Source organism: Epinephelus lanceolatus, chromosome 3 (genome assembly GCF_041903045.1).
Source record: "Epinephelus lanceolatus isolate andai-2023 chromosome 3, ASM4190304v1, whole genome shotgun sequence".
NCBI lineage: Eukaryota > Metazoa > Chordata > Actinopteri > Perciformes > Serranidae > Epinephelus > Epinephelus lanceolatus.
The window spans coordinates 32,973,081-32,999,195 of NC_135736.1; the positions used below are offsets into that span (position 1 = coordinate 32,973,081).

Sequence of the window (26,115 nt, forward strand, 5' to 3'; positions counted from 1 at the left end):
CATTAATCAATTTAAAAACCAAAGCTGTGCTTTGGAAGATGTACATACTGCTTTGTAAGCTACTCCATGACTGACCATAATCCCAGACCTCATAAACATTTTACATGCTCTGAGTCAGGTGAAGACTCTTTCATAAAAGCCGAACCCTGAAGAAGCTACTTACAATGTTTTCTTTTTTTGTTTTTACTCTAATAATATTCTGCACTAGGATTCAGAAAGATTCAGGCCAGGTACCAGATACACATCTGAATCTGAACCTCAAACCATACATTATCTGTATCTGCTATCTTCAACTTATCCTACTCAAAGTCACGGCAGGGTCAAGAGGCAAGGTACATCCTGGCCACGTTGCCAGACTATTACAAGGCCGACACATATAACCTCAGTCCACCAACATTAGCATGTGTCATGCGGGTGTTTTAAACACAGGGAAACCCGTTAAAATAAAGCGACAGACTGATTTCCTGTTGTGTACCAAAGATGTGTACACAGCTCTGCAGTAGACAAGTATGCCTTTTTGGGGAACCAAGTTCGATGTTACGGGCAGGCTGGTGGCAACAGGTTAGTAAACAGTACAAAGCAGCAAGGAAGCCAGTGAAAATTTAATAGTGGTTAATTTGTTTTTTTAATATCTTATTCATTCAGTTTCACTCCCAAACTCAGTGCAGACTAAATTTGGGACGAATCTTGGGCTGGGAAGGACGGAATTTTGTGACTGGTGGTCACTGTATCAAACTGGCAAAGGCGCTAAAAATAGCACATCCTCCTAGGGGTCGTATTTCAGTCACTGTCAGCCAAGGAGTGGATGACAGTTGTGACCTTTACCATCAAATTCAAAAGCCAGATGTTCAAGCTACAGAGACAGACAACAATTCACGCTCACATTCAGCACCTATAGGTACTTTCAAGTCACAATTTAACCTAACCTGCATGTCTTTGGACTTTGGGAGGAAGCCACAGAGTCCCAAAAAACCCCATACTGACATGGGAAGAATAACCAAACTGCAAGGGCCCCAGCCGGCTGGAGAGTTCGATCCCAGAACCCTCCTGCTGTGTGCTAACCACTGCATCGCCGCGCCACGCTGCCCTGAATTTGAACCTGCAAAATCTAAACAACATCCAACCCTAGACAGACTTAGTCACATAAGCCAAGGTGACCAAAGTCATGTGCAGCAATCTGTTCAGCTAAAGAAGCCAAACAAAGTCAGTGGCGATGAGCCAAAGTCTTTGGCAGGGACCCAGTAGAGTTTAACATCTTTGTAACAAGTGATCCAGCAAAAGTGCGACCAGAACATAATCCATTTTACTGTCACTGTGAACTATAACAAGTGTCTTGTGTTCAGAGGTCTGTCACAACTGACATCATCAGACTTGAGAGGACTTACTGCTTATGAACAAACCTTTAAGAGTATCAGAAAATATACTTGGATGTCTCGTCTAGTGTTACTTTGTATATCAAAAGATGTCAACCCATTTGAGAAGAACTCGGCTCCAGTTATCTTTCAAACTTCAATGCATCACATGAGCTAACAAGTACCTGTGTGACCAGGGGCTCCAGGAGCCTCTCCACAGTCAGGGTGCGGATTTCAAGACTCTTGGGGTCCCATTTCAACAGGATGGGGGAGGTGGCGGTCGTCATGGTCTCTGTTGGGAGGAAAGCAGATCAATGGTTAGAAAAATGTTTCATTGCGAAAAGCTTCTGGCTCGATAAAACATATAAGCTCTGTGACAGTTCACATTGCACATTACATATGCCCAAGAGAACAGTGTGGCTGGAGGTGTTCACAAAGTTTGTTCAGCTGTGTAATGGCTCTTGACAACAAAAGCTGTTATTGAATGTAAGTCTGCAGGAATAGGTGTTCCTCGAAAGCTGACAAGTTGATAAGACAGCACATACTGCAGATAACAAGTGGTTTAGAATGGGTTGGGTTTTTATAGATGGCCGAAGCCTTCTAGGGCAGCACTGTATTGTAGAACTCTTCCATAGGTGGTAGTTGTGTCCCAAATGTGCAGTCTCGCTAACCAACTGTACTGTATGTTTTCTCAAATGCACTGATTCACCAGCAGGAATTTGTCCAGGTCAGCTCTCCTGAGTTTCCTACTGTATCACTACAGGCACTTCTGTAAAGAGGAGCTGTAAGATGACCAGGAAAGATCATTTAGGATGTTCACCTTTTAATGCCTCTGGTCTTCCGTATGTCAACTCTATGTTCTTTACACAGAACCCAAATATTACTCAGTGAAAAAGTGACAGATTGTTTTTTTCCGTTTTCAGAACAAAGTCCATTTTTCTGAGCTTTGCACTGGGAATAAAGGAATCAACCAATCACATTGTGCATAAATGGAGCGACGCCTGCAAGATAGTTCAGGCAGTCAACTCGAGCTGCACTGATTCATACACACATGTCATACATCACTCCCCATATGTCATCCACGAAACACACCCTCCCAATCTGGCGGTGTATTTAAGCTGCAAAATCTTCCCAGCTCTCTCTTTGCCTTGTCAGTGCCGCTGCTGCCCTGCATCAGTGCTGCTGCTCGCTCTTTCAGCCCCACATCCACCCCAGCATCCACCTGCAGGCTCCGGCTAAAGGTGGGAAATATTTAATCATCACTCCCCAGTATCTCATGTAAAAATATATCCGCAGGGAGCGATGAGGCCAGAGTCTAGACGCCAAACTCTGACTATGTTCTGCTGTTGAAATAAACATTTAAACGTGAGTTGTCTGACTGAACGGACGTCACGTCATAACATCGCAACAGTGATGCCCGGCCCCGGATAAGCGGATGAAAATGGATGGATGGAAGTATTTCATATTATGATGTAGTTTTTTTGTCGCACCCCTGATATGTAAAGGTCTTTAGACACAATGTTATCAGCAGTCACTATGCAATAGTATTGACGGTTTTATAGGCATGTGCAGGTACACACTTACTGGGTGCGATGACATTAAGGAGTACGCACCCTTATGGGGTGCCAGTGCTTGGGCCTAACAGCCTACAAATGACTCATCATAAATTTCAGGCTATATCGAGGCCCAGCATATGAGGCAAAGTGTCAACATGAAATATCCATTTTAAAACTGTGTTGTCCCAAATTTGGCCATGGGATAAACACGATAAACCACTCTGTGGCTGTAAAAATAGTGCACTCTGGCAATCCCATCTGTCTCAGAAGGTAAATAGCCTTTGTGTCATAAGTTTTTTTTCAATAACCACATAACCTGTATTGAAATGGACTACCTGACGTCAAAAATCACATTTAACCAATCATTATTTTATTATGAGGTTTGTGCCAATGCTCAACCCTCACAGACTTGTCAGCAATTCCACAAAATACAATGAAGCCCAGACAGAAACTACTGGCTCGACAACAAGGTTTTTTGTGGACAGTCAGCAGCAAATCTCGGCTCTGCACATCAAATAAAACAAAGCACAGTCAACAATTCCTGAAAACCACAAATTAACAACCGGTCTCTAACCTTTAATTTTCTGTAATTAACTTTCTTAATTAACTCCACCATTGCAATGTATCTCTCCAAAGCTGAAACTTATTGGGTGCAGCTACAGTAAATTCAGCCTGATGTCATTCAGTGGGCTTTTGGCATAGACTTAGCCACATTGCTGATTTACTTTAAGTCATTCAGGTGCAAACATTGCATTGTGCTGTAGTGTTTTACTATGGGAGTGTCCAAATTAGGGGAACAGTAAAGGAGGCAAAAGCAAAGTTTAACAGAAGAAAAGTTGGAGATAAAATTAACCTGAAGTTCAACTCATTCAGCTAATCTGACAATCGTCTTAAGGGCCACATCTCTGTGCTGTAGAAAACAGCGAAACCACAAGTCACATAAGTGAAATGATGCACTCCTGAGATGCCACTCAGCTCCGCAATATGTGTCTCAATTGTACAGTCCTTTTGACAATCTGCTCTTTAACTTGGAATATTTTCTCATTACACTTTTTAAAACCCTTAAGCTCAATGGGGTTATATTAGGTGAGTGTGATGGTTGAACAGCTGGCATGGGGGTAGCAATCTGTTTTACTGTGGGGATGTGTTTCTACAGTAAGCAATTTCAGAATGAGCCAGCTGGGACTGGCTCAGTCTACTGCCAATGTCAATGAGGCAGAAGGGAATAAAGAATGTGAATAAGAATGACAGATCTGGGCCAGAGGCCTCTAATACGACACACAGTGGGTTAAAGATGGATGAACAGGAGGAAATCTGGCAACCTGGCACTACTGATGAAACCACAAACCAGACATTATAGTTCTCTCAGAAAAGCACGGACCTTTAGATTCAAAAACATGTCATGCTTTCACTTATGCTGGTGCCATTACATTTTTGTCCCCGCAAGGAAATCTGGACAGGGACAATGAATCAGGCTTTGTGCGTCCGTCAATTTATCAATCTATCATGCGCGGCCGTTTGACAGAACCTGAGGGAATGATGCATATAATTTCTCTGTTCTGACATTTTCAAAATTACACATACTAGGGTGGAGAGGAGTGTTGAATACAGCATTACAGTCTTAATTTACTTGTGGTGAAAACTGAAAACTTGCACAATGGAGCTAGAAAACATTCACCCATTGCAAGTTGTGAATCAACAAGCTTATATTAGTGCTACAACCGCTGAATGTGGGGCAAAACATATTTACAAAGAAAAGTATGCAAAAAAATTCTCTTCCTTACAGCTGATTTCACATTTGCTGATGAAATGTGAAAGTTGTGGCCTCTTTCCAAAAAAACAAGATGCACTCTGAGAGCCAGTGTGTGTACAATTTATGTCGAGTTTCTCAGAGAAAATGACATTTTTTTGTCATTTTGGAACTTATTGTTGCAATTTCACAATAGACTGCATCATTTTGCTGCTCAGAAAGACCAGAAAAGTTGTGAGTCTTCCTCTACAGTAGCAGTCTTGGTGAAGTCAATTTCAGGTACCTTACTTTAGCAGCCAGCTGGTTAGGTAGTAACTGGGAATAAATGGTGCCTAAGACAGCAGCTCTTTTTGAAGTTCAGTTTGGCAGCTTTCCTTTATGATACTAAAGGTTTCCCTGAAGAGATGGTACACAGAGTGAAAATAGGCAGAAGGGATACAAATTCTCCGGGCAGAGGAACATGCCACTGATGAAAAAACGGCAGCACCGTAAGGCGGTTTGTGAAGATATTTGAAGCAAGTGATAAGCTGCAGTGGGTGTGTGTCAGTTATGACTAAACCGTAAATGTTTGAAGCTTGAAACAAACTGTTACTGCCTGCACTAATTTAAAGGACATTGTGGTTGGGAAAAACATAACTGTATCATGCAAATAATGCCTCTTGTCATTGATTAAAAATGTCATTAAAAGACCTGAAAATGCTATGCTGCAGTTAGTCGATTTATTCTCACCAGCCACTTTATTAGGTACACCTGGTCAAGCTCGTTAGTGCAAATAGCTAATCAGCCAATCAGCCAATCACGTGGCAACAACTCAATGCATTTAGGCATGTAGACATGGTCAATACCACCTGCTGAAGTTCAAACTGAGCATCAGAATGAGGAAGAAAGGTGATTTAAGTGACTTTGAACACGGCATGGTTGTTGGTGCCAGGTAGGCTGGTCTGAGTATTTCAGAAACTGCTGATCTAGTGGGATTTTCACGCACAACCATCTCTAAGGTTTACAGAGGAAGGTCCAAAAAAGAGAAATTATTAAATAACCACTTGTTACAGACCATCTCTGGGCCAACAACACGTCAAACTTTGAAGCAGATGGGCTACAGCAGCAGAAGACCACATCAGTTGCCACCTCTTTCAGCTAAGCACATGAATCTGAGGCTACAATTCACACAGGCTCACCAAAACTGGACAATAAAATATTGGAGAAATGTTGCCTGGTCTGATGAGTCTGGATTTCTGCTGCCACATTCAGATGGTAGGGTCAGAATTTGGTGTAAACAACATGAAAGCATGGATCCATCCTGCCTTGTATCAACGGTTCAGGCTGGTGGTGGTGGTGTAATGGTGTGGGGGAGATTTTCTTGGCACACTTTGGGCCCCTTAGTACCAACTGAGCATGGTTTAAACACCACAGCCTACCTGAGTATTGTTCCTGACCATGTCCATCCCTTTATGACCACAGTCTACACATCTTCTGATGGCTACTTCCAGCAGGATAACGCACCATGTCACAAAGCTCAAATCATCTCAAACTGGTTTCTTGAGCATGACAATGAGTTCACTGTACTCCAATGGCCTCCACAGTCACCAGATCTCAGTCCAATAGAGCACCTTTGGGATGTGGTGGAACGCGAGATTCACATCATGGATGAGCAGCCGACAAATCTGCAGCAACTGTGTGATGCTATCATGTCAATATGGACCAAAATCTCTGAGGACTGTTTCCAGCAACTTGTTGAATCTATGCCATGAAGAGTTAAGGCAATTCTGAAGGCTAAAGGGGTCCAACACAGTACCAGCAAGGTGTACCTTACAAAGTGGCCAGCGAGTGTATTTATCTAGTTGATCAGAAAAAAAATTAATCCTCAATTATTTTGATAACTGATCTTTATGCCACTTTCATGGTAAAAATTCTAAATGCTTTTGGGTGCCTAAAATTAAGGATTTGCCTCTTTTCCCAGTTTAATATTATTGTAAACTAAATGTATTTACTGTTGGTCGAACAAAACAATTCTTTTGGCACCATTATGCTAATAATGCTTCTCTATAATGATGGTCTGGCATAGGAGTGTCCAACATGCAGCCTGTGGCTAGAACTGGCCCACCAAAGGGTCAAATCCAACCCACTGGATGACTTTGTACATCTAATATTGATGCACTTGTGAAGGCTAAGAGGTGCAAGGTTTCAGGAGCAAGTCAAACACTGGGTAGCCTTCATGTAAGATGCAGCTTCAGAGGCTTCTCCACCCTGACCAGAATACAAGTAAATACTGTGAATAATATGAACTTAGAAGTATAGATGGATTGAATTGTATGGACTTGGGGGTGAGGGGTTTGGATAGTATATGTTTGTATTTGGTCACCTTTTATCATTTCTAATATAATATTTGCTACCTTGTTGAGGGTTTGCGACTGAATGTGTTTGTTTTGTTTTTCCTTTACTTGTGCTTTCTTTATTCATTTTGCTTTGTGTGTTGTTAGTTATTAACCTTGGTTACATGTCACAATAGTATCTCACATCTTGGAAAAAATAAAGTTAAAAATGGCATTGGCAAAAGGCAATATCATTGTTCTGTAAAAACTGATTTCAAAATACTTTCAAATCATGTCAGGAGAGGGTAAAGTTTGAAAGTTTAGTGTGCCTTACAGCTCATTCCAAACTTGCAGAGCATAAAAGGAAAAGCCAGATATACCCAGTTCTGTTCAGGTAGCTGGGACCATGAGGAGATTTTTTTTTTTTTCTGATGACCTAGTGTTACAGCTACTGGAGTAGAATTTTGATCTGATTCAAATACAAATGCTATCATCATTACAAAGAAGGCTCAACTGAAAGATAGCAGACTGAAAGCAGAGCATGCATTTCACAGTGCACAATACTATTATATCACTGCCAGTGGCGGTGAATGTTCTGGTGACTGGTGATGTAGTTTATTGTTGGTGGAGATCTCTGTAAATGTCACAACCCTGTCAATGAATGCTCTTCACACTTGCGTATCATAATTGTAAAAATGCAAGATATTTGGTTACTCTGCATAACTTCAATGCCATGTGCACTGCATTTGTAATGAGGCCACACTACAAAAAAAAAAAACCCTAAATCTTCAAAACCCTGCAACAACAGGGTTTCTGATAAAGCAGAATAAAAGCAGGGAAGCAAAGAAAGACTCAGTCAAAGATGTTTCTACATGAGGGAGTCTCTCAGGAGGCCAGAGCGAGAACAGCTGAGAGACTGTCATCTGTCAAAGAGACTGTCATTTATAATGTCATTATTCAGCGCATTCAGCTGCACTGTTTAACAACAAATGTGGTGATACAGAACGATAGATGGGGAAACATTTCTGGGATACATTTGAAAAGAATGTCTTCCATGTATCATTGAATGGTACAGCACGTCCACCTTGTAAATAACTCCCCTAGTGGTTCAATGGAATAGTTTAAGTTACTATTAAACAAACAAATGAGTTACAAGTGCAACACAAGTGTATTAAACACTGACACACTGTGTTGTAGACTGTTATGTGTATAGAATATTAGACTTTAAAGGCCAAAACACACCAGTGGCGTCATATGACGGCGGCGTCATTGACGTGAGTCAATGTGCCGCCCCCAACACACACAAAAAGGGTCGCGCTGCGGGGCGTCAACCAGATTTCTATTGCACACTTCAGTCCGCGAGGTGGCGGTACTGGTTGCCAACCGCCAATTAGAACAAAAGACGAGGAAGAAGACAGGGCGCAAGAAGAAAACACACAACGCAGGACGACCACGACAACTAGACAATGACGGTACGTTGTTACTGCTACTTTGGGAGCTGGGAAGTACAAAATAGCGCTTTTTCAAGGGCAGCGATGCTGGAAAAACAGGACAATAGCGTAAAGTGCCACGGCACAGCACGTCGACGCGCGTCGAGCCGCCGCTGGTGTGGGTTTGTAAATAGAAAATGATGGGGGCGGCTGTTTTGACGTGCGTCTTACGGCACCGGTGTGTTTTGGCCTTAAGTGTGTTATGGTTAAAGAGAACGAAAGAGAAACTGCATACAAAACTTTTTGTTGTTTTTGAACGCATACACACATAGATTCTATATGGCATATGATGTTAGTACAGATATTTTTCCAAACAAATTTATGTTGTATTTAGAAAAAAAATGCCTTTTTGGTCAAATTTTTCAAATGCTGCTTGTATTTGAACGTTTGGCTCTACAGAACTCTCTGACTCCTCCCTGACAAACTATGGAAGTCTCTGAGGTCTAATATGTATGCTGTTATCGCAAGACTGATAAACACAGGTGAAAAAATGTAAAACTTGGTCAGTGGCCTTCGAAATCAGGTATCAACACACCAAGGAACTCTTTAGAAGCAGTATGAGATGCACCAGGCGGCAGCATTTTTTGATGCTCAGAGTAACTGCTGTGGTATAGAGAGTGAGAAATTCCGCAATGGTTGAATGGGAGATGAATAGGTCAAACAAACTCTGGACTTTCCCCTGGGAGAACAGTGTTCATGTCTCATGTAAAACCAATCAATTCAAAGTCAATCAATACGTTTCAATAACAACATATTGTGCCTGTATGTGTGGCATACTACACTAGTGACATATGTCGCATTTCATACAAGACTTATGTCACAGGAAAGTAAACTTAAAAACAAAGTTTTTTTGTTTTTTTTTTTACCAGTGTTTGAAGTGTACTTTGAAAGAGACATACCTATTTAACAAGCTGAAACTGTACCTTTCCTGTGAAAACGGAAGATTAATTTGAAAAGACGCAATGCATTGAAGGAGCGTAAATCTACATGCTGTTCCTGAGCATCGAAAACTGACGCTGGCGAGGTACCTAGAGCAGAGTTGCACGAATTTTATGAGATGGGAGTGAGAATGTGTTGAAAAATGATGGCGTACATGAACAAAATTTGTTTATCAGTGGCAGTGAACAGAACACATGGGCCTACCAATAATCGGTGCTGTATTTAGAGTTAAAAAACATACTTTGGGAGCATCCAAGAGCGCACCTGGTACAGCAGGTGCCCCATGTACAAAAGGCAATGTCCTTGTCGCAGCTGCTGCAGGTTCAATTCCAACCCTGGAATCCAAACCTGTATCTGTCCTTTCCAATAAAGGCAAAAAATATCTTTAAAAAACACACAAAGGAAAGCCCTGTTGTAGTCGAGCTGTAAGCCCAACGACACCAAAGGTACCCACACAGTAACGTTCTCAAAGGACCCTAAATTTGCTTCTAGTAGCTGTAAAGCTCCACCAGACTTCCTGTCTTTCCAGCAGAGAAACGGAGAGTGACAGTAGCTTCTCATGGCCATTACCTCTGACCACCAGCTCTACATCAATGTCCGTGCTACACTGAGCGTGGGCAGTCAGTCTTTCCCATGTCCTCTAACCCCCTACTTAGCCATGAGACACCTTCTGCAGTCATTCAAGCACAATTTGAGGGTGTAGTTAAAGTTCACTTTAACTGTTAAACTGTTCTGCTGAGGGCACCATATCTTTCATTCACTTTTGTCCAAAGGTGACAAATCAACACAACCAGACTGTGAGCTGCTGTGAACAGCTCTGATGAGTTGGCCTCGCGTTCTTAACAGACAATACTGGAAGAAGTAAAAGCACATCCACAAGACTAAGAGAAGGAAAGACTTCCCAGTAATCTGACACAAATCCATTATCACCATCCTATACAGCGATGCATACTGGCAAGGTGTTCAGATTACTTGTGAGTTCGGTTATCTTCCTTCCTCCACATTCCCCCCACAATCTCAGTGATCTGAAATCTGTCCTTTATACAAATTCCAAGGTATTCCCACACCACAGCGTGAGCCTGTTTCCGAGGAGGGATAAAATCTCTCCCTCTCAGATCTGTTTTGTTCAACAAACATGTTTTTGGTGAAGAGCATGAGTCAGATTTCAGTTGTTGTAATTTGTGAGATGTCCCGCCATCTGCTGCGTAGAAATGTGTGTATGTGTGTGACTGACGAACGATCAGAGCAAAACAAGACGGAGAGGAATAGAAAATGATTCATTTACTGTGAGAAAAATAAAAATTCAAACACAGATAAGGCAAGTTCAGAGCATTTTTTAAAAAGCGACGGTGTGTTTTCTTGAGAAAATATATGTTTTATACATGTACATGTACTGTGAGTTCATAAATGTATCTATGCCTATTTTTACAGTGTACAGATACAAGCAAGCAACTCTTATATTCTGAATTAATCTAACATTCCCTTCTGCCCCAGGACAGGCTTTTGGGAAAAGATGGTGAAGTTTCAGACGGTTAAGAATAACACAATATGCAGGGAGGAAAATGGGCCATCTGCTAGTTTTTAAGATTTATTCTGAAGCACGGCACAAGCACTCGCATAAATATTCTAGTCCTCTCCACTAGACACTGATATATAGACAAACATTCAAGCAGTTTTGAAATAAAGTGAGAAAAAGGAAAACTTGAGTCCAGCAATAACTCTTTCTGGCTGGTTGCGCTCATGGCTTCTGCATATTACCAAACTAATTACACACAATCAGTGCTCATAATGAACGCAGTGCAAACCTAACACAGTGTGGAATCATTTTACACTGTGGTTACTGTAACAATGTGCATCACTACATTATGTCATCTGATTCAGACCTTATTCGACAACATAGTTACCTGCGGCCTCAAAAGTTACCTTGGACTTAAATTCTGCGACTTAAATCACCAATTGCTGCTGTTGTGCTATTTGTTTCAGTGCATGCTGGAAGGCAGTGTTGTCACTGCTCAATTCATCTCTAGCCCACAGATACTGCTCCTGCTGAGTTTGGCAAGGAACGCTCGCCAAATTGAAGCTTTGTTGTTCATTAGGTTTTTGTTTTGTGTGTTGGTGTAAATAATACTTCTGTTGTCTGTTCATTAATCATTTCTGCTCATTCGAGATGTGTTGGTGAACTTTTCTCTATTTACTGTTAATAGAATAAATGAAAAAAAAGTGGGATCAATGCCATGTTAAACAATAAAAACTGCAAGACAAAAAATAGTATAATTGTGTAGAACAGTGGTTTTCAAACAAAATCTCAAGGTACACCTGTATCTGTGCACAATAGACTATAACGTATGTTATCACTCTTATCATGACATGTTTGTTTTTATTTGCTAATATCAAATAACAATTGACAACCAGCTTTTACTCGTGAAATATTTATTACCACAAAGATTCAAGAATTAATTCTAAACTTTTTAAAATACCATGAAAGCACCAATAACACATCCATTTAAACGGGAAATAATGTAAGATAATGTGATGTGTTATAATTCCCTTGTGCAAACAGCAACAAATAGGTTTCCTGTGATTGCTTTTTTAAATTAAATTAAATTAAATTTTTAGGGAGAGTTTGCCTCTTCATTAGGAAATGGGTACACACAACATACTGAAGTAAAATTAAATTAAAAATCCATTCATAACCTTTGGCATAGGCCCAGTTGAATATTGCAATAATAATGTGTGGTTATCAAAAAATCCAACAGCACACCTAGATTTGCAACATTTGAGAACCACTGGTGACGAATAAATAATCATATCTCACTGCTTTACGTCCTCAATACTTGCAAAAACTGTTATGTCATGTAGCTGACAAAAAAATCCCATAAAACTTCATCAAGGACAATACTCGCAAACCCCTAAACCACCCCCACCACCACCGACGTCACCAACGACATCAATGAATTCACCAAGTCTGTGGTGGATTAAATTTGTAAAACAACAGAAGCAACTGTACCAAAATTACAGTTAAATTACCCCACAACCAAAAACAGATTTGAAACGGATTACCAGAACCATATGGGCTGCCATAAACACACACACTGCAGCCAGTCTGAAAACATGGACAATTATAAAGAGGCAGCCTATGATGTAAGAAGAGGCAAAAAAAGAACAAGCTGAAGAAGCTGACAGGATTGCATTCACTGGAGTTGTATCTTGTGTAATTCCATGTGACAAATAAATGATCAATTAATCAACTGCAAATTGATTTATAGGCTCTGAGTCTGTACATACAATTCAAAAAAAGGTAAGGACAATCTGGCATGATGACGACACTATGATAGTATGATATCAGACCTTATCCAGTAAAGCGTAACCATCATAAGACAAGAGCAACTAAAATATGCATATAAAATAAAAACAGCTTGATGAAGGCCATGATTTTAATGCGTATGTGAATTCTTGCTTGCAAAAGTATTGTAATGGGATAACCACACAGATGGGCAGCCCAGATGCTGAGTGGTTAGCACTGCAGGTTTTTGTGAAACGTCCACATCCCGCCCTCATTTTAGTGGCTTCACTTCACTTGCTTCAGTTTTGCCCCACAGCCTACAGCCATATACTGTTGGTTAGGTTAATTAGAGACTCTAAATTGGCAATCTTATGGCGCTTTCTCTCACACCTGTAGTTTGATTCATTTAGTCCTGACCAAGGGGGGGGAAATGACACATTGATGCACTTAAGTTTTTGTCCGGTTCCTGTTCACACTGACTTATTAAATGAACCAAGAGGAGACAGACTGACAGGTAACTGGTTGACTGGACACTGGTATAATGATGATATAATAGCATAATAATACATCCTTTCAAAGGGTAATGAATTTTTATTCCATCCTTTTTTAATTCAATGACAGTAAATCGTGTCTCAGCATATTTTTTCCTGTTCATTTGGCTGAGGTGCTGTGAAAAAAACACTTAGGCACTGGTCCAAGTCATATAAGGGTAGAGAAAACCCTGCTGGTGACATTATTATGTTAACAAACACACATATAAACACAGGGCACAATTGGACATGTGGACATGATCGTTTTTCCTAACCTTAATAAGTCAATAACTTAAGTATTTTGACTGGGCTAATGTGTGCATCATCAGGACCCACGTGGGGAAATTGAATTCTGGTGACTTTCTGGAGCACTTTAATGCTTCTGATGTGTTTATTGATGTTCTTTGGTGTCACAAAGAGCTCACGAAGAAATGACAAATTATAAGCATTACTAGTATTATTGGACTACAAATCAAACACACGCTATATTAAATGAATCATAGGTGGACACAGGATGAAAAGGAGGCATCTTGTACAGTAATGATTCAGGCCTTCAAGTAGAAAGTACACAGAGTCAAGTACGTGGCAGTTTTAACAGCTTTTAAGTCAAGGAAAATGGCTGTACTGATGTGGATGTTACCACGGTTGCCAAAGCATTAGCATAAATTATATAAAGCCTTTGTAAATATCAAGTATAAGATCTCAGATTTCATGATTTCACAAGATTCCACAATTAGGGATGCACGATAATATCAGCACACCATCCATATTTGCTGATATTGGCTCTAAAATAAAATTCAGAATCCGCTAACATCCATCCATCCATTTTCATCCGCTTATCCAGGGCCGGGTCGCGGGGCAGCAGGCCAACCACCCCAGACATCCCTCTCCCCAGCAACCTTTTCAGCTCTTCCTGGGGGACCCCGAGGTGTTCCCAGGCCAGACGAGATATGTAATCCCTCCAGCATGTTCTGGGTATGCCCCGGTGCCTCCTACCAGTTGGACATGCCAGGAACACCTCCAACGGGAGGTGCCCAGGAGGCATCCTGATCAGATGCTCGGACCACCTCAACTGACCTCTTCCAATGCAAAGGAGCAGCTGCTCTACTCTGAGCTCCCTTCGGATGCTACTTACTCTAGCTCTAGGGTTGAGCCAAGCCACCCCAGTCACTACCCTGAGCTCATGATCATAGGTGAGGGTTGGACCAGTAAATCAAAAGTTTGCCTTTGGCTCAGCTCCCTCTTCACCATAACGGTCCAGCGCCGTGGAGTCTACAGAAGAGACTTGATGGTCACTAAAATTAGCTGGTGAAAAAGTGACTATATCAGCATCAGTTATCAGCCAAATAAGTTGTTATATATCGGCATATCGGATATCAGCAAAAAAAAAAATCTAATATTGTGCATCCTTACCATGAATGGATTTATGAGTAGTTTTTGAAATCATGCTAAAATCACATATCTGCTATCATAAAATCCTGGTGGTGGGTTAATTTGCCTTCACAGCATAAACAAACCGCACCAGAGTTTGCTTGGAAGCAGACCGAGACCAACCTTCAGGCATTCTTGATTTGGTTGTTTGGTCTACACCAGGGTCCAAATGAACCTAAGTTTATTTGGTTAGTTGTGAAAGCACCCTTAATACACCCTTAATTTGATTTGATTGATTTGATTTGGATCTCTTTTAGCCATTGGCTAATCTTCCAAGACTATCAACCATCACCCTTAATAGTCATGAATATGTGAGTCCATCGTAGCTCTCCAACAAACTTTGGCACATTTACCTTGAATTTGGATTAGCAAACAAACAAACTGAACACTGAAGCAAAATACAAAAGTAGACATAAATTAGCAAAACAATAACCTAAGTGCTGACAAACCACAGAACCTTCTGTGTAGAAACACACAATTCTCTCAGTGTATCACATTTCTGGCTTCACACACCTTTTCCTGAATTAGCAACTTTAAAGCTGCATTGCTGATCTGCGCCCTCTAACCTAATACTGGTGTTGAATTTTGCACAGCTGTGATGGAGTGTAAGCAAGTCATTGCTAGAGTTGAGAAGGGAAATATATTAACAAACTTTTTGATGCATAATTCTTATTGCTGTGATTGCTTTCGCTAACTTTGATTCTGCTTCTTCAAAACTCTCTTTTCATCTAATTTTAGCCAAATATCCATTACAAGAATTAAACTGTGAATGTGGGCAAGAGAAAGTGAGTCAGAGCTGAAAAGACGAGGGTTTGTGTGCACAGAAGCTGAAAGCACCAGGACAAGCATTTAACATCCTGTCACTGCTGACTGAATGACATGTTTTATTATCAGAATGCGGGGGTGGCAACAATGTAGGGGTGGTAACAATGGCATCTGTAGCGAGCTCGCCACATGCTGCCATTTCCTGTAAGTCAGCTCATTTGTCACCTAATGTAGGGTCTTCTTGATACTGTTTGTTTTTTATTGCCCATTAAACAATATTATTACCTCAGGTTCTGCTTGTGTCAGCTCTTCTCTGAAATAATGCTGATGACATGGCAGAGAGACAACTGCTAACAGATGTAAAGTAATTACCTCAGTCGACCAGGTGTTAACCAAGCTCTGTGTGTGTGTGTGTGTGTGTGTGTGCGTGTGTGTGTGTGTGTGTGGGTTCAGAATGCATGTTGTGTGTTTGTGTGGACGGGGCGACCAGGGTGGGATTTACATGTTTTTCTAATCCACCAAGACAAGCAATGGTTTTAAGGTGAAATTTAAAAATGTCATGATTGCTTTATAATATTTTTACTTAATCAATTGTAATACTTCACTGCGGTAAACAAGAGAGCAAACAAAGCATATTAGAAAAGGCTTTTGAGACCTTGTAATTGAGAGCACCCGGGGAATGTTTTGAGTGTATGAGTACATTTTCTATTTTAGAACTGAGAACACTACAATACAATGAAGATCCATTGGACATTAAAAAGAAAAAACACATTCTATGGGTCCACAAAATCAAGCTCCCATTCATTGTCTATGGAGCAGCTCCAGAATACATACCCTATGTCATCAAAAATTGGAGATTTATACCCTTTTCAAACCAAAATTGGTGTGTGTATGCAGGTTTTTAGACGCCAGAAAACCTGGTTAAATTTAGGTGATAAGACTGCTGTCCTAGTTCCAGGCTGTTCTCAAATACTGCGTGCAAGTAATGCACTCTAATTTATACTTATCCCACCTACTTTTGAAAAGTTGCAATCACGTGACCAATGCGCTGACAGGAGTAAACAAGGGAAGAGTCACGATCGGTCCCATAAGGAGGCAGGTTGGGGTGGTGGATGTGTCACAAAAACCTGGACTTTCCCCCGGGACTTCCCTCGGGAGTTGCGTGTTCCGAACCATTTCAACTTTGAGTGAAGTATTTATATTATATATTAGTAGTAGTTATTTGAAGGTACATCCTCACCATGTTTTTTTTCTAAAACCTAACCCCAGTAACTTTACTTGCTTAAACCCAACCTACTAAGTTTGTAAACGTTAATTTTATAATTGTACCTTAAGGATGCAACGTCATTCATGGGGCGCTAATTCGTAAGATATCATACAAACAGTTCTATGAGTATAAGATGGTTATGTCCAACTTTACGGACAGGGCCGAAAACAGGGTAGTAAAGAGTACAAAGCAGCATGGAGGCCAGTGAAAATGTTTTCATTATTACTTCTTAATATCTAATAACTTATTCAGTCTCTCTTTCAAACTTGGTGCCAGCTAACTCTGAACGACATTCAAGCACTACTTGCCGTGCCGGCAAAGGGGCTAAAATTAGTGCATCGACCCAGTTGCTGTATTCCCATCACTGCCGAACGAAGCCAATTGGAGCTGGAGCTGATAAAGATCCGTGACTACTGCAGAGTCATGTGTCCCAAGAGTGAATGCCGATTGTAACCTTTCCCATTAAATACAAAAGGTGGATATTGGCAAGTGTTACTGGATTTTTTTTGTGCGGTTTCTGGCTTTGAGAGAGAATAGCTCATGTCCACAAACATTGATTGAACTTTGCTACACCATAGAAATAGCTTATTGGAATTCTTAACTTAGGTGATGTTACCCTTTAAGACTAATCACACCACTGGACTTCTGAACTGTATCCTTCTAAGTTACCAGAGAAGTAAGACATAAAAGGCATTAGCCAAAAAAAGCCTCTCCCATTAGCAACATCCAATATGAACATCCTGAAACTGAACACTAGATTTTGATGCTGATATCTTAAACTGAGGATCTTGTTTAAAAACTGGCCGAGCCAAATTCAACTGCACCAACGACAAGCTGTAGATAAGGCCTCTGACAGTCTATTAAGATGTCCATTCAGACTACAGTGAACACCACCCACTCATGGATTTAATCTTGTCAGGTACAGATTAATTTACTTAGTGACACTTTAATTAATGTAAAATCAAATGATACACCCTGCACACCTGAGGGACAAAAAATAAAGCACCATTAAACCACACGAATACTCTGACAGTAGGAAATGAAGAACAGACGACTTCCTAGGAAGGGCTGTTTCTACACTGCAGCTAGAGAAAAGTTATGGCTATGGTTGAGTGGTACAGCAGGGTTAACTTCTTGGCACACGCTGCACCCTTGTGTGAACTCTGCTGAGTGCAAATCCAAAATCTCCTAGTGAAAGAAGGAGAAGGGCTTTTTAAGACCACAAGGAACCTTTCTGCCTGGAACCAGTGATCCAGAAGCTGGATTAGAGTCTGCCTGCCATGAATATTGAAAAATAAAAGACATCTAAGAAGTCTAAATCTACAATCTAAACATTTATTCCCCACATAGTGATTCAGATGATAACAATATAACAAAATTTCTGATTGTATTTCAGCTCTTATCATTCATTGAATGTGAGAATGATTGTGACTGATGGTCTGAATGGAGGTAAATAAAACAATCTCACAGCCCTCTGTTGTTCTTCCTCAGTGTTTAAGATACCTCACTAAAAAAAGCTACGGCAGAATGATCAGTGCATCTCAACAAATCAGGTAAACACAGTGCTGGCATTCAAGACAGAATCTGCTGACTCAGAGCTGTGTTTGTGTGTCTGTATTGATTGAGCACCTGTCATAAAGCCTGCGGTCTATTGGCAGTACCAAAGAAAACAGATGGCAATGACGAGTACTATTCAACACTGTTGGCCCGACTAACACAAACAGAAAGCCCCTGCTGTTATCGCCACGTGCGGTGCCTCTGGTTTTGATGTTGTTGCTGAACTACTGCTCTCAGTTATACATTACACATGATTACTGACTGCCTGATTGTTAGAAAAATATCATTAGTCATACTACCTGCCTTTAACTGATTTTTGCCATGAGTATGTTGTATTCATTTCAAACATTTCACACTGCGGTGTCTTCAATTGTGTTTAAATTAACTGGGACAGTATATACAGTACAGGCCAAAAGTTTGGACACACCTTCTCATTCAATGCGTTTTCTTTATTTTCATGACTATTTACATTGTAGATTCTCACTGAAGGCATCAAAACTATGAATGAACACATGTGGAGTTATGTACTTAACAAAAAAAGGTGAAATAACTGAAAACATGTTTTATATTCTAGTTTCTTCAAAATAGCCACCCTTTGCTCTGATTACTGCTTTGCACACTCTTGGCATTCTCTCCATGAGCTTCAAGAGGTAGTCACCTGAAATGGTTTCCACTTCACAGGTGTGCCTTATCAGGGTTAATTAGTGGAATTTCTTGCTTTATCAATGGGGTTGGGACCATCAGTTGTGTTGTGCAGAAGTCAGGTTAATACACAGCCGACAGCCCTATTGGACAACTGTTAAAATTCATATTATGGCAAGAACCAATCAGCTAACTAAAGAAAAACCAGTGGCCATCATTACTTTAAGAAATGAAGGTCAGTCAGTCCAGAAAATTGCAAAAACTTTAAATGTGTCCCCAAGTGGAGTCGCAAAAACCATCAAGCGCTACAGCGAAACTGGCACACATGAGGACCGACCCAGGAAAGGAAGACCAAGAGTCACCTCTGCTTCTGAAGATAAGTTCATCCGAGTCACCAGCCTCAGAAATCACAAGTTAACAGCAGCTCAGATCAGAGACCAGATGAATGCCACACAGAGTTCTAGCAGCAGACCCATCTCTAGAACAACTGTTAAGAGGAGACTGCGCGAATCAGGCCTTCATGGTCAAATAGCTGCTAGGAAACCACTGCTAAGGAGAGGCAACAAGCAGAAGAGATTTGTTTGGGCCAAGAAACACAAGGAATGGACATTAGACCAGTGGAAATCTGTGCTTTGGTCTGATGAGTCCAAATTTGAGATCTTTGGTTCCAACCGCCGTGTCTTTGTGAGACGCAGAAAAGGTGAACGGATGGATTCCACATGCCTGGTTCCCACTGTGAAGCATGGAGGAGGAGGTGTGATGGTGTGGGGGTGTTTTGCTGGTGACACTGTTGGGGATTTATTCAAAATTGAAGGCACACTGAACCAGCATGGCTACCACAGCATCCTGCAGCGACATGCCATCCCATCCGGTTTGCGTTTAGTTGGACGATCATTTATTTTTCAACAGGACAATGACCCCAAACACACCTCCAGGCTGTGTAAGGGCTATTTGACCAAGAAGGAGAGTGATGGAGTGCTGCGGCAGATGACCTGGCCTCCACAGTCACCGGACCTGAACCCAATCCAGATGGTTTGGGGTGAGCTGGACCGCAGAGTGAAGGCAAAGGGGCCAACAAGTGCTAAACACCTCTGGGAACTCCTTCAAGACTGTTGGAAAACCATTTCAGGTGACTACCTCTTGAAGCTCATGGAGAGAATGCCAAGAGTGTGCAAAGCAGTAATCAGAGCAAAGGGTGGCTATTTTGAAGAAACTAGAATATAAAACATGTTTTCAGTTATTTCACCTTTTTTTGTTAAGTACATAACTCCACATGTGTTCATTCAAAGTTTTGATGCCTTCAGTGAGAATCTACAATGTAAATAGTCATGAAAATAAAGAAAACGCATTGAATGAGAAGGTGTGTCCAAACTTTTGGCCTGTACTGTATGTACAAATAAAATATGTACATTCAATTATGTAAAGACTGAAGAAAACACCCTTGGTGTAATTTCACATCCAACAACACATTCTCACTCCAACCTCGTCACATTTCGACGTTTGGTCATGGACTTTCCACGTCAAAATATGACGTGCAAGGTACCCTGGGTGCGTTGGTTATTGATGTTCTGGAATGCTGTGTTAACTTCAGCCTGTTATGTGCGTTGTCTTCTTTCAAAATACACAGGAATTCAAAGGAAATGTACAGTTTCTTTCTTCTCTCTTTCAAAATAAACTCAATACGTCGGCACAACACTGTGAATTGATGTTATTTTCCTTCAACAATAAACACACAGTTATGTTTAGCCAACACACACATGGTTGATTTCGGCAACAAAAGTACGTGGTTTTAGAAAAAAACTACAGGGTTTGGCTTTACAATCTATTGGAAGTGAAAGTCCATGGTTACCCGCCGCCTTAACTTTCGTTTTTGTCCTGCTGTGTTTCCCCCTGACGTTGATGGGCGCCTTTAAATGTTTACAGGCGGCCAGCCCATATCATGCCGACATGAAAGGATGTTTGTTAATGTCTGACGCCAGAAGTCACTGACGCTTTTCGACAACTTCGAAATGAGACAGGGTTGTCCAAATCCCCGCAGCCTTCCCTCCATCTATGCCAAAGCACCCAATCAAATGCTCTTCCAGTGGAGAAGCATCATGCAGACTGCCCTCTGCCCCTACTCCATCTGCTGCATTACTATACTTACAGTCTCTGAGAGGAAGTCACATACACACACACCCTTAAAGGTCAGCAGACAAGCTCCTGTGCAACAAGCTTTCATTAATGTACACAACAGTGAAAACCACTTCAACTTTTGCGTCCTCCCACATGCAGGTGAGGTGAACCAGAAACTCTGAACTTTCCGAGCTTTACTATATACTGTAGTGCATGTGGCTTTCTGCGCATTTTAACCCTGGCAGATTGGTGACCTGTTCAGGCTGTTGCTTGCCTCTCACCCACTGCATGCTGGGATAGGCTCCAGCTCCCCCACAGCCGAGAAAAGGACAAGTCAATAGAAATGAAAGGATGGATTTTTACACCTCAGGATTCAAATGCCACCAAGTATAGAGCCATTAATGTGTCTGACAAGGAAGTTATCTTTGTAGTCCCGCAGGTTGTTAGTTGCTAGATATATACAAAAAATCCTGTTGTAATGATATTTGGTAGAAATTTCATGGCGGACGGGTCATTTGTTTTTGCTGTAGATCTAAAGTAACAGCACCACCATGTAGTAGCAAGCAAAACTGTGTGGATCAGATAAGTAAATTTAATTTTACAACCTCATCTGAATGCCTACTTCAGACACAATGTACGACACCATCACATGAGCCGTCTGTCAGCAGCAGCTTCTGCAGAGCCGAGTGGACAGCGTCTGGCTAACCTGCCTTCACCCAGCTCAAGGCAGAAATTTACTGAACTAAAATGGTTTTTGTGTCGACTCCATGGGAAGAAATAAACAGTGTTTTTATGTATTGATTCATTGATTTTTTTTTCCAGACCAAAGTAGTAAGTGAGGAGAGTCTGCCTGTAGTGAAACAGGCAACCTCACAGACAGACTGTGAGCCTTGATTTGTCAGTGTAGATACGATTAATAAAGTTCAAAACACATATACAGCAAGGTATGATTTAAACAGCTGTCGGTGCAGACTGCATTACATGAAATGGGACAAAAATAGACTTGAAGTGTAAAATAACGTAGGCGGTTGTGTGGATTGATACATTTAAAAAAATGGAAGTGTGTTGGTTCACATCAAAAGCACTACTAATAACCCTCTCTGTGGAGACTGGTCATTAGATCAGATTTGTTCGAACTTGACTTTTTGAATAGTGACAGCCCTCACATCCTCCAATCAGCACGATTGTCTGTGTGTTTTGATGGAGCTCTAGATCCATATCTGTCTGTTGAATTATATGCAGCCTCTCAATATGTAAAATCAGTGAATCAACAGAGGAAAATGTCACTCATGCATAGCTAAGACATTCACATTTAGTCATATGAGTTAAAGGCAAAGTCAGACGGATTGTCCTAAAAACAGTGAACAGATTCTAGGGTTGCCCCTTGATGGTCTACCAAACATTAGTTGACCAGAGAGTTCATTAGCCGTCAACATTTTGTTGGCTGCTTAGTTGCAAAAAAACAAAACAAAAAAACAAACGTCAATCTCTATTAGGAGCAGTGCCTTGTCAAAATAAATCAAAACCCATATGACTAGACCATGGGGCAATTTAATTTGAAAGGACAGACACAGGAAGTTGAGTCACGTTCATTTACTGGTACCTGCAGTTATTCCACAGGCTAGTTAATAACATGTCGGGCAGGAAATCCAAAGTGTGGGATCATTTTGAGAAGGTGAAGGACGAACCCAAGGTGATATGTAAACTCATCTTCATTGGTCGACTACAAACATGACGTATCATCTGAAACATGGAAGTAGCTACATGCCCATTAGCCACTTAGCACAATCATTACTGCTTTGCCGACAGCGTCATTAACAGGCGGCTCGCTCAGTGTGTGACGTGCACTTGTAGATAAAATATAGGCCTATATTAATGAGGGTTCATTAGTACGGTTTGTATTTCTCTGTAATGTAGCACAGTGTTAACAATGTTACTGATACTATTCTTTCTCACACCTTCAACTCAATCCATTGTGTTGCCCCGCCCAAAATATATAGTTTAATATTTAAATCAATATCATTAACATGCGGCAACTAGTCAACTAATGGCCCTAAATGACGACTATTGGTCGACTAGGAAAATTCTTAGTCAGGGGCAGTCCTGATAGACTGATACAAAAACAATTCCTCTCAATCATCACTTATGCCCCACTAGAAGTGTGTGGCAGTGTCTATATCTGCAGAGGTTCTGCCCTGTGCTTGTACTTTCCTATCTTGCTGTGTTCGAGAAGTTTCTGGGCATCAACCTCTGGGCAGTGATGTGTAGCCCCCAGCCAATAACAGCATGCAGGTGGATGTGCAAAAACATAGCGGCCAGGTGCCAGATCATAAGCACGCATCCGAGAGGAGCCGCTGAGCCGGGAAGGAGGGGCAAACTTTTAATGTTGTGTTTACAATCCAACTAATCGCTCTCATTCCAGGTTTATACTCTCATGATTTATTCACACATATATCTCACGTAGATCAACTGCATTTTCAGAGTTCATTAAGCGGTAGAGTATTATTTCAATTTGCTCCTTTGGGGTGGCTGTCTTTTTACTGATACCTCATCTGGTGGTCTTGAAAGCAAAATCAAAATCACGACTCCTCTCTTTGAGTCAGTGTTGACATGGATTAACTTCACTGCCATGAATGTATTAACAAATGAGGTTAATACATGATAAGCACTCAGGGAGCAGAGAAATAAGGTCAAATCAAGTGCTAAACCGGGAGGGATTAGTATTATACTATATTGTTTATTTACATGTAGCAATAATGCAACATTTATGCAACAATGCATAACAGAAGACAGTAACATTAAGGTTAGAATATAGAATTTTCTGTAATCAAACTCAGTAGAATCACATAATTTTAAGGTCTAAAGTATAGAAAATCTTGTGGCGCTCAGGCCCCAGGTTATGCATAGACTGAATAGTTCTTCACAAAAACATGGACAGGATGTTTATAGAAATCCCAGACATTCGGAGCACAAAGAGACAGTCCTTGAGGGTGAGACATTGCTAACATTTTAACACTCAAATGGAAAATCAAATATTTTAATTCAATGTTAAATCACTTTATAGACAAAGATGTGAGCAGAATTTTGCCACAAAATATGGCAGCAGATGGACTGAAGTTAGAGTACGTTAAGCCGATGTTTTGTCTGAGTACAATATGACATGACGCTGTCTTTCATGTGGTATACACTGTGGCTTTTCAAAGACAGACCTCTTCCTCCCGGAATATTCTTAGCCCTGGAGTTTTGCAAATACACGCATATTTGTCACAGATAAAAATATTCAAAAGTTTAAACTCTGCTTGCAAAGCATAAAATGGGCATCAGAGCTTCTTTACCATATGACACTAACTTCGTGACTACAATCCCTGTCATTTGTCATTATGGAAAGTTAATATGCCGACACTGCAATGACCCAGATTCAGAGCGGAGTTAAGCGCATACACACACTTGCGTGGAGCAGAGGGGGAAGTCTCTAAAAGCAGAAGTCAAGGCTCAACCTGTCATATCGCTGTTCTCCAGAGCCATGTTCTCAGGGCGGCCAAAATAGGCTGATCAAAGTGGAGCACAACCTGTGAAATTCTCAAAGCAGTCGTGTTCTCTTAGGAATTCAAAAAACCTTCTTTAAAAAACATAATGCACACACTGCAGAGTTGAATAAACACTCTAAAACCACGTCTTTTTAAAACACCTGCCCTGACTGGCTGGAATGCGTCCATAAAAATGCTATATTGGGACACCTTGTACAAGTTTGGAATACAGTGCTGTTCCTGCAAGCCAGTGTCTGTCAAAGTACGTGCTTTACTTTTATAAACTGGTCCTACTCTCCTTCATCCTACAGATAAAGCCCAACAAAACTTATCGTTCATTCTTAATGTAAACACTAGGCCTGAGTTGAGTATGACATACAGCTATCAGGCTTTGTGTCTGGAATAGGGCTGGCCCGAATAGCTGAAGCTTCATTCATAACGTTGACATTTGAATTCTACATTGAATTTCAAATGCTGCACGGCTTTCTTTCTTTCTTTTTTGGCATGTCTATTCATTCTGTTTGAACCCAGTGTTTCTGCAGAGTTGCAGATAAAGATGAGGCGGCACTTATATTAAATAATATGATGCTTTTTGTAGAATTAAATTCCAGCAGTGGCTGTGTAGGATTGCTTCCAACTTGTATGGTCCAAATATTTCCAATAACCCCAGAGTATGCAGTGCGAAGATCAACATTTCTCAAAAAAAACAACATATAAATAAATGAATGTAATCGTAATTGTAAAATTCACAACATGTCTTTATCTAACAAAATATTCTCCTGCAGTCCATATTTGTTGAAGGTTAGCTTTCCAAAAGCAACATTTTGACTGTGGCCAAACAAACAACTATTGTATTTTGAGGGTGATGACATCTAAAAAAAAAATAACAACAGACATTCAAAGCTTCATTCGAAAACTTAAATAGAAGCTTCAAATGTTAAAAAAAAAATAAATGGGGACAATATCTAAAATAATTAAATATAAAACCATTTTGAAATCAAACACAAAAAGACTCAATAATGATTAAACATCATCACCTTTAAAAGGAAATATCAAACTTTTGTCATTATAAAGGTTTATGTTCATCAGTCGAAGTTCTGAGTTCCCACAGTATACGAACAAACACAGCTGTGGGTGTGAAAGGCTACATAAACTAAATAAAGTTCAGACATAAACTATGTGAATGCCAAAAAATGACAGTCTCAAAGCAGAAGATGAGCGTATACCTGGTGGACCGATCTGGTTAGATGTTGCAGTCGAAGCATATGGTGGACACTTGGGTACATCCCAACTAATTCCCAGGATGAGTTCTTAAATGCATTACTATGCACTGTTAGAGCAAATATCGTACAAACTTCCCTTTGGGGGGCTGTTAAAGGCAAATCCCTCTTTTACTGCATCTATACAGCAACGTATCTGTGTCAATTAAAATGGCTAAAGCAGAGGAGACGACTGATTTCCTGTGCGTTTGTGCCACACCGATCAGAATTAAAACAATTGTGTTAATTACTTGAGCATGACCGGCTTCACAACCTCACAGGAATCTCGACAAATGTTCTCTTACTTATTTATTTTTCAGTGATTAGGAGCAGGAGCTGG

The 26,115-nt window shown here is 40.7% G+C and overlaps 1 protein-coding gene across 1 annotated transcript in view; it reads right to left on the minus strand.

Moving 5' to 3' along the window:
• ctnna2 (catenin (cadherin-associated protein), alpha 2) overlaps positions 1–26,115 on the minus strand; it is a 536,848-nt gene that overhangs the window by 493,996 nt on the left and 16,737 nt on the right. The window contains exon 2 of the mRNA XM_033623313.2: positions 1,538–1,644. Coding sequence (XP_033479204.1) covers positions 1,538–1,639 — 102 coding nt within the window. The 5' untranslated portion in view covers positions 1,640–1,644. The remainder of the gene's footprint in view (positions 1–1,537; positions 1,645–26,115) is intronic.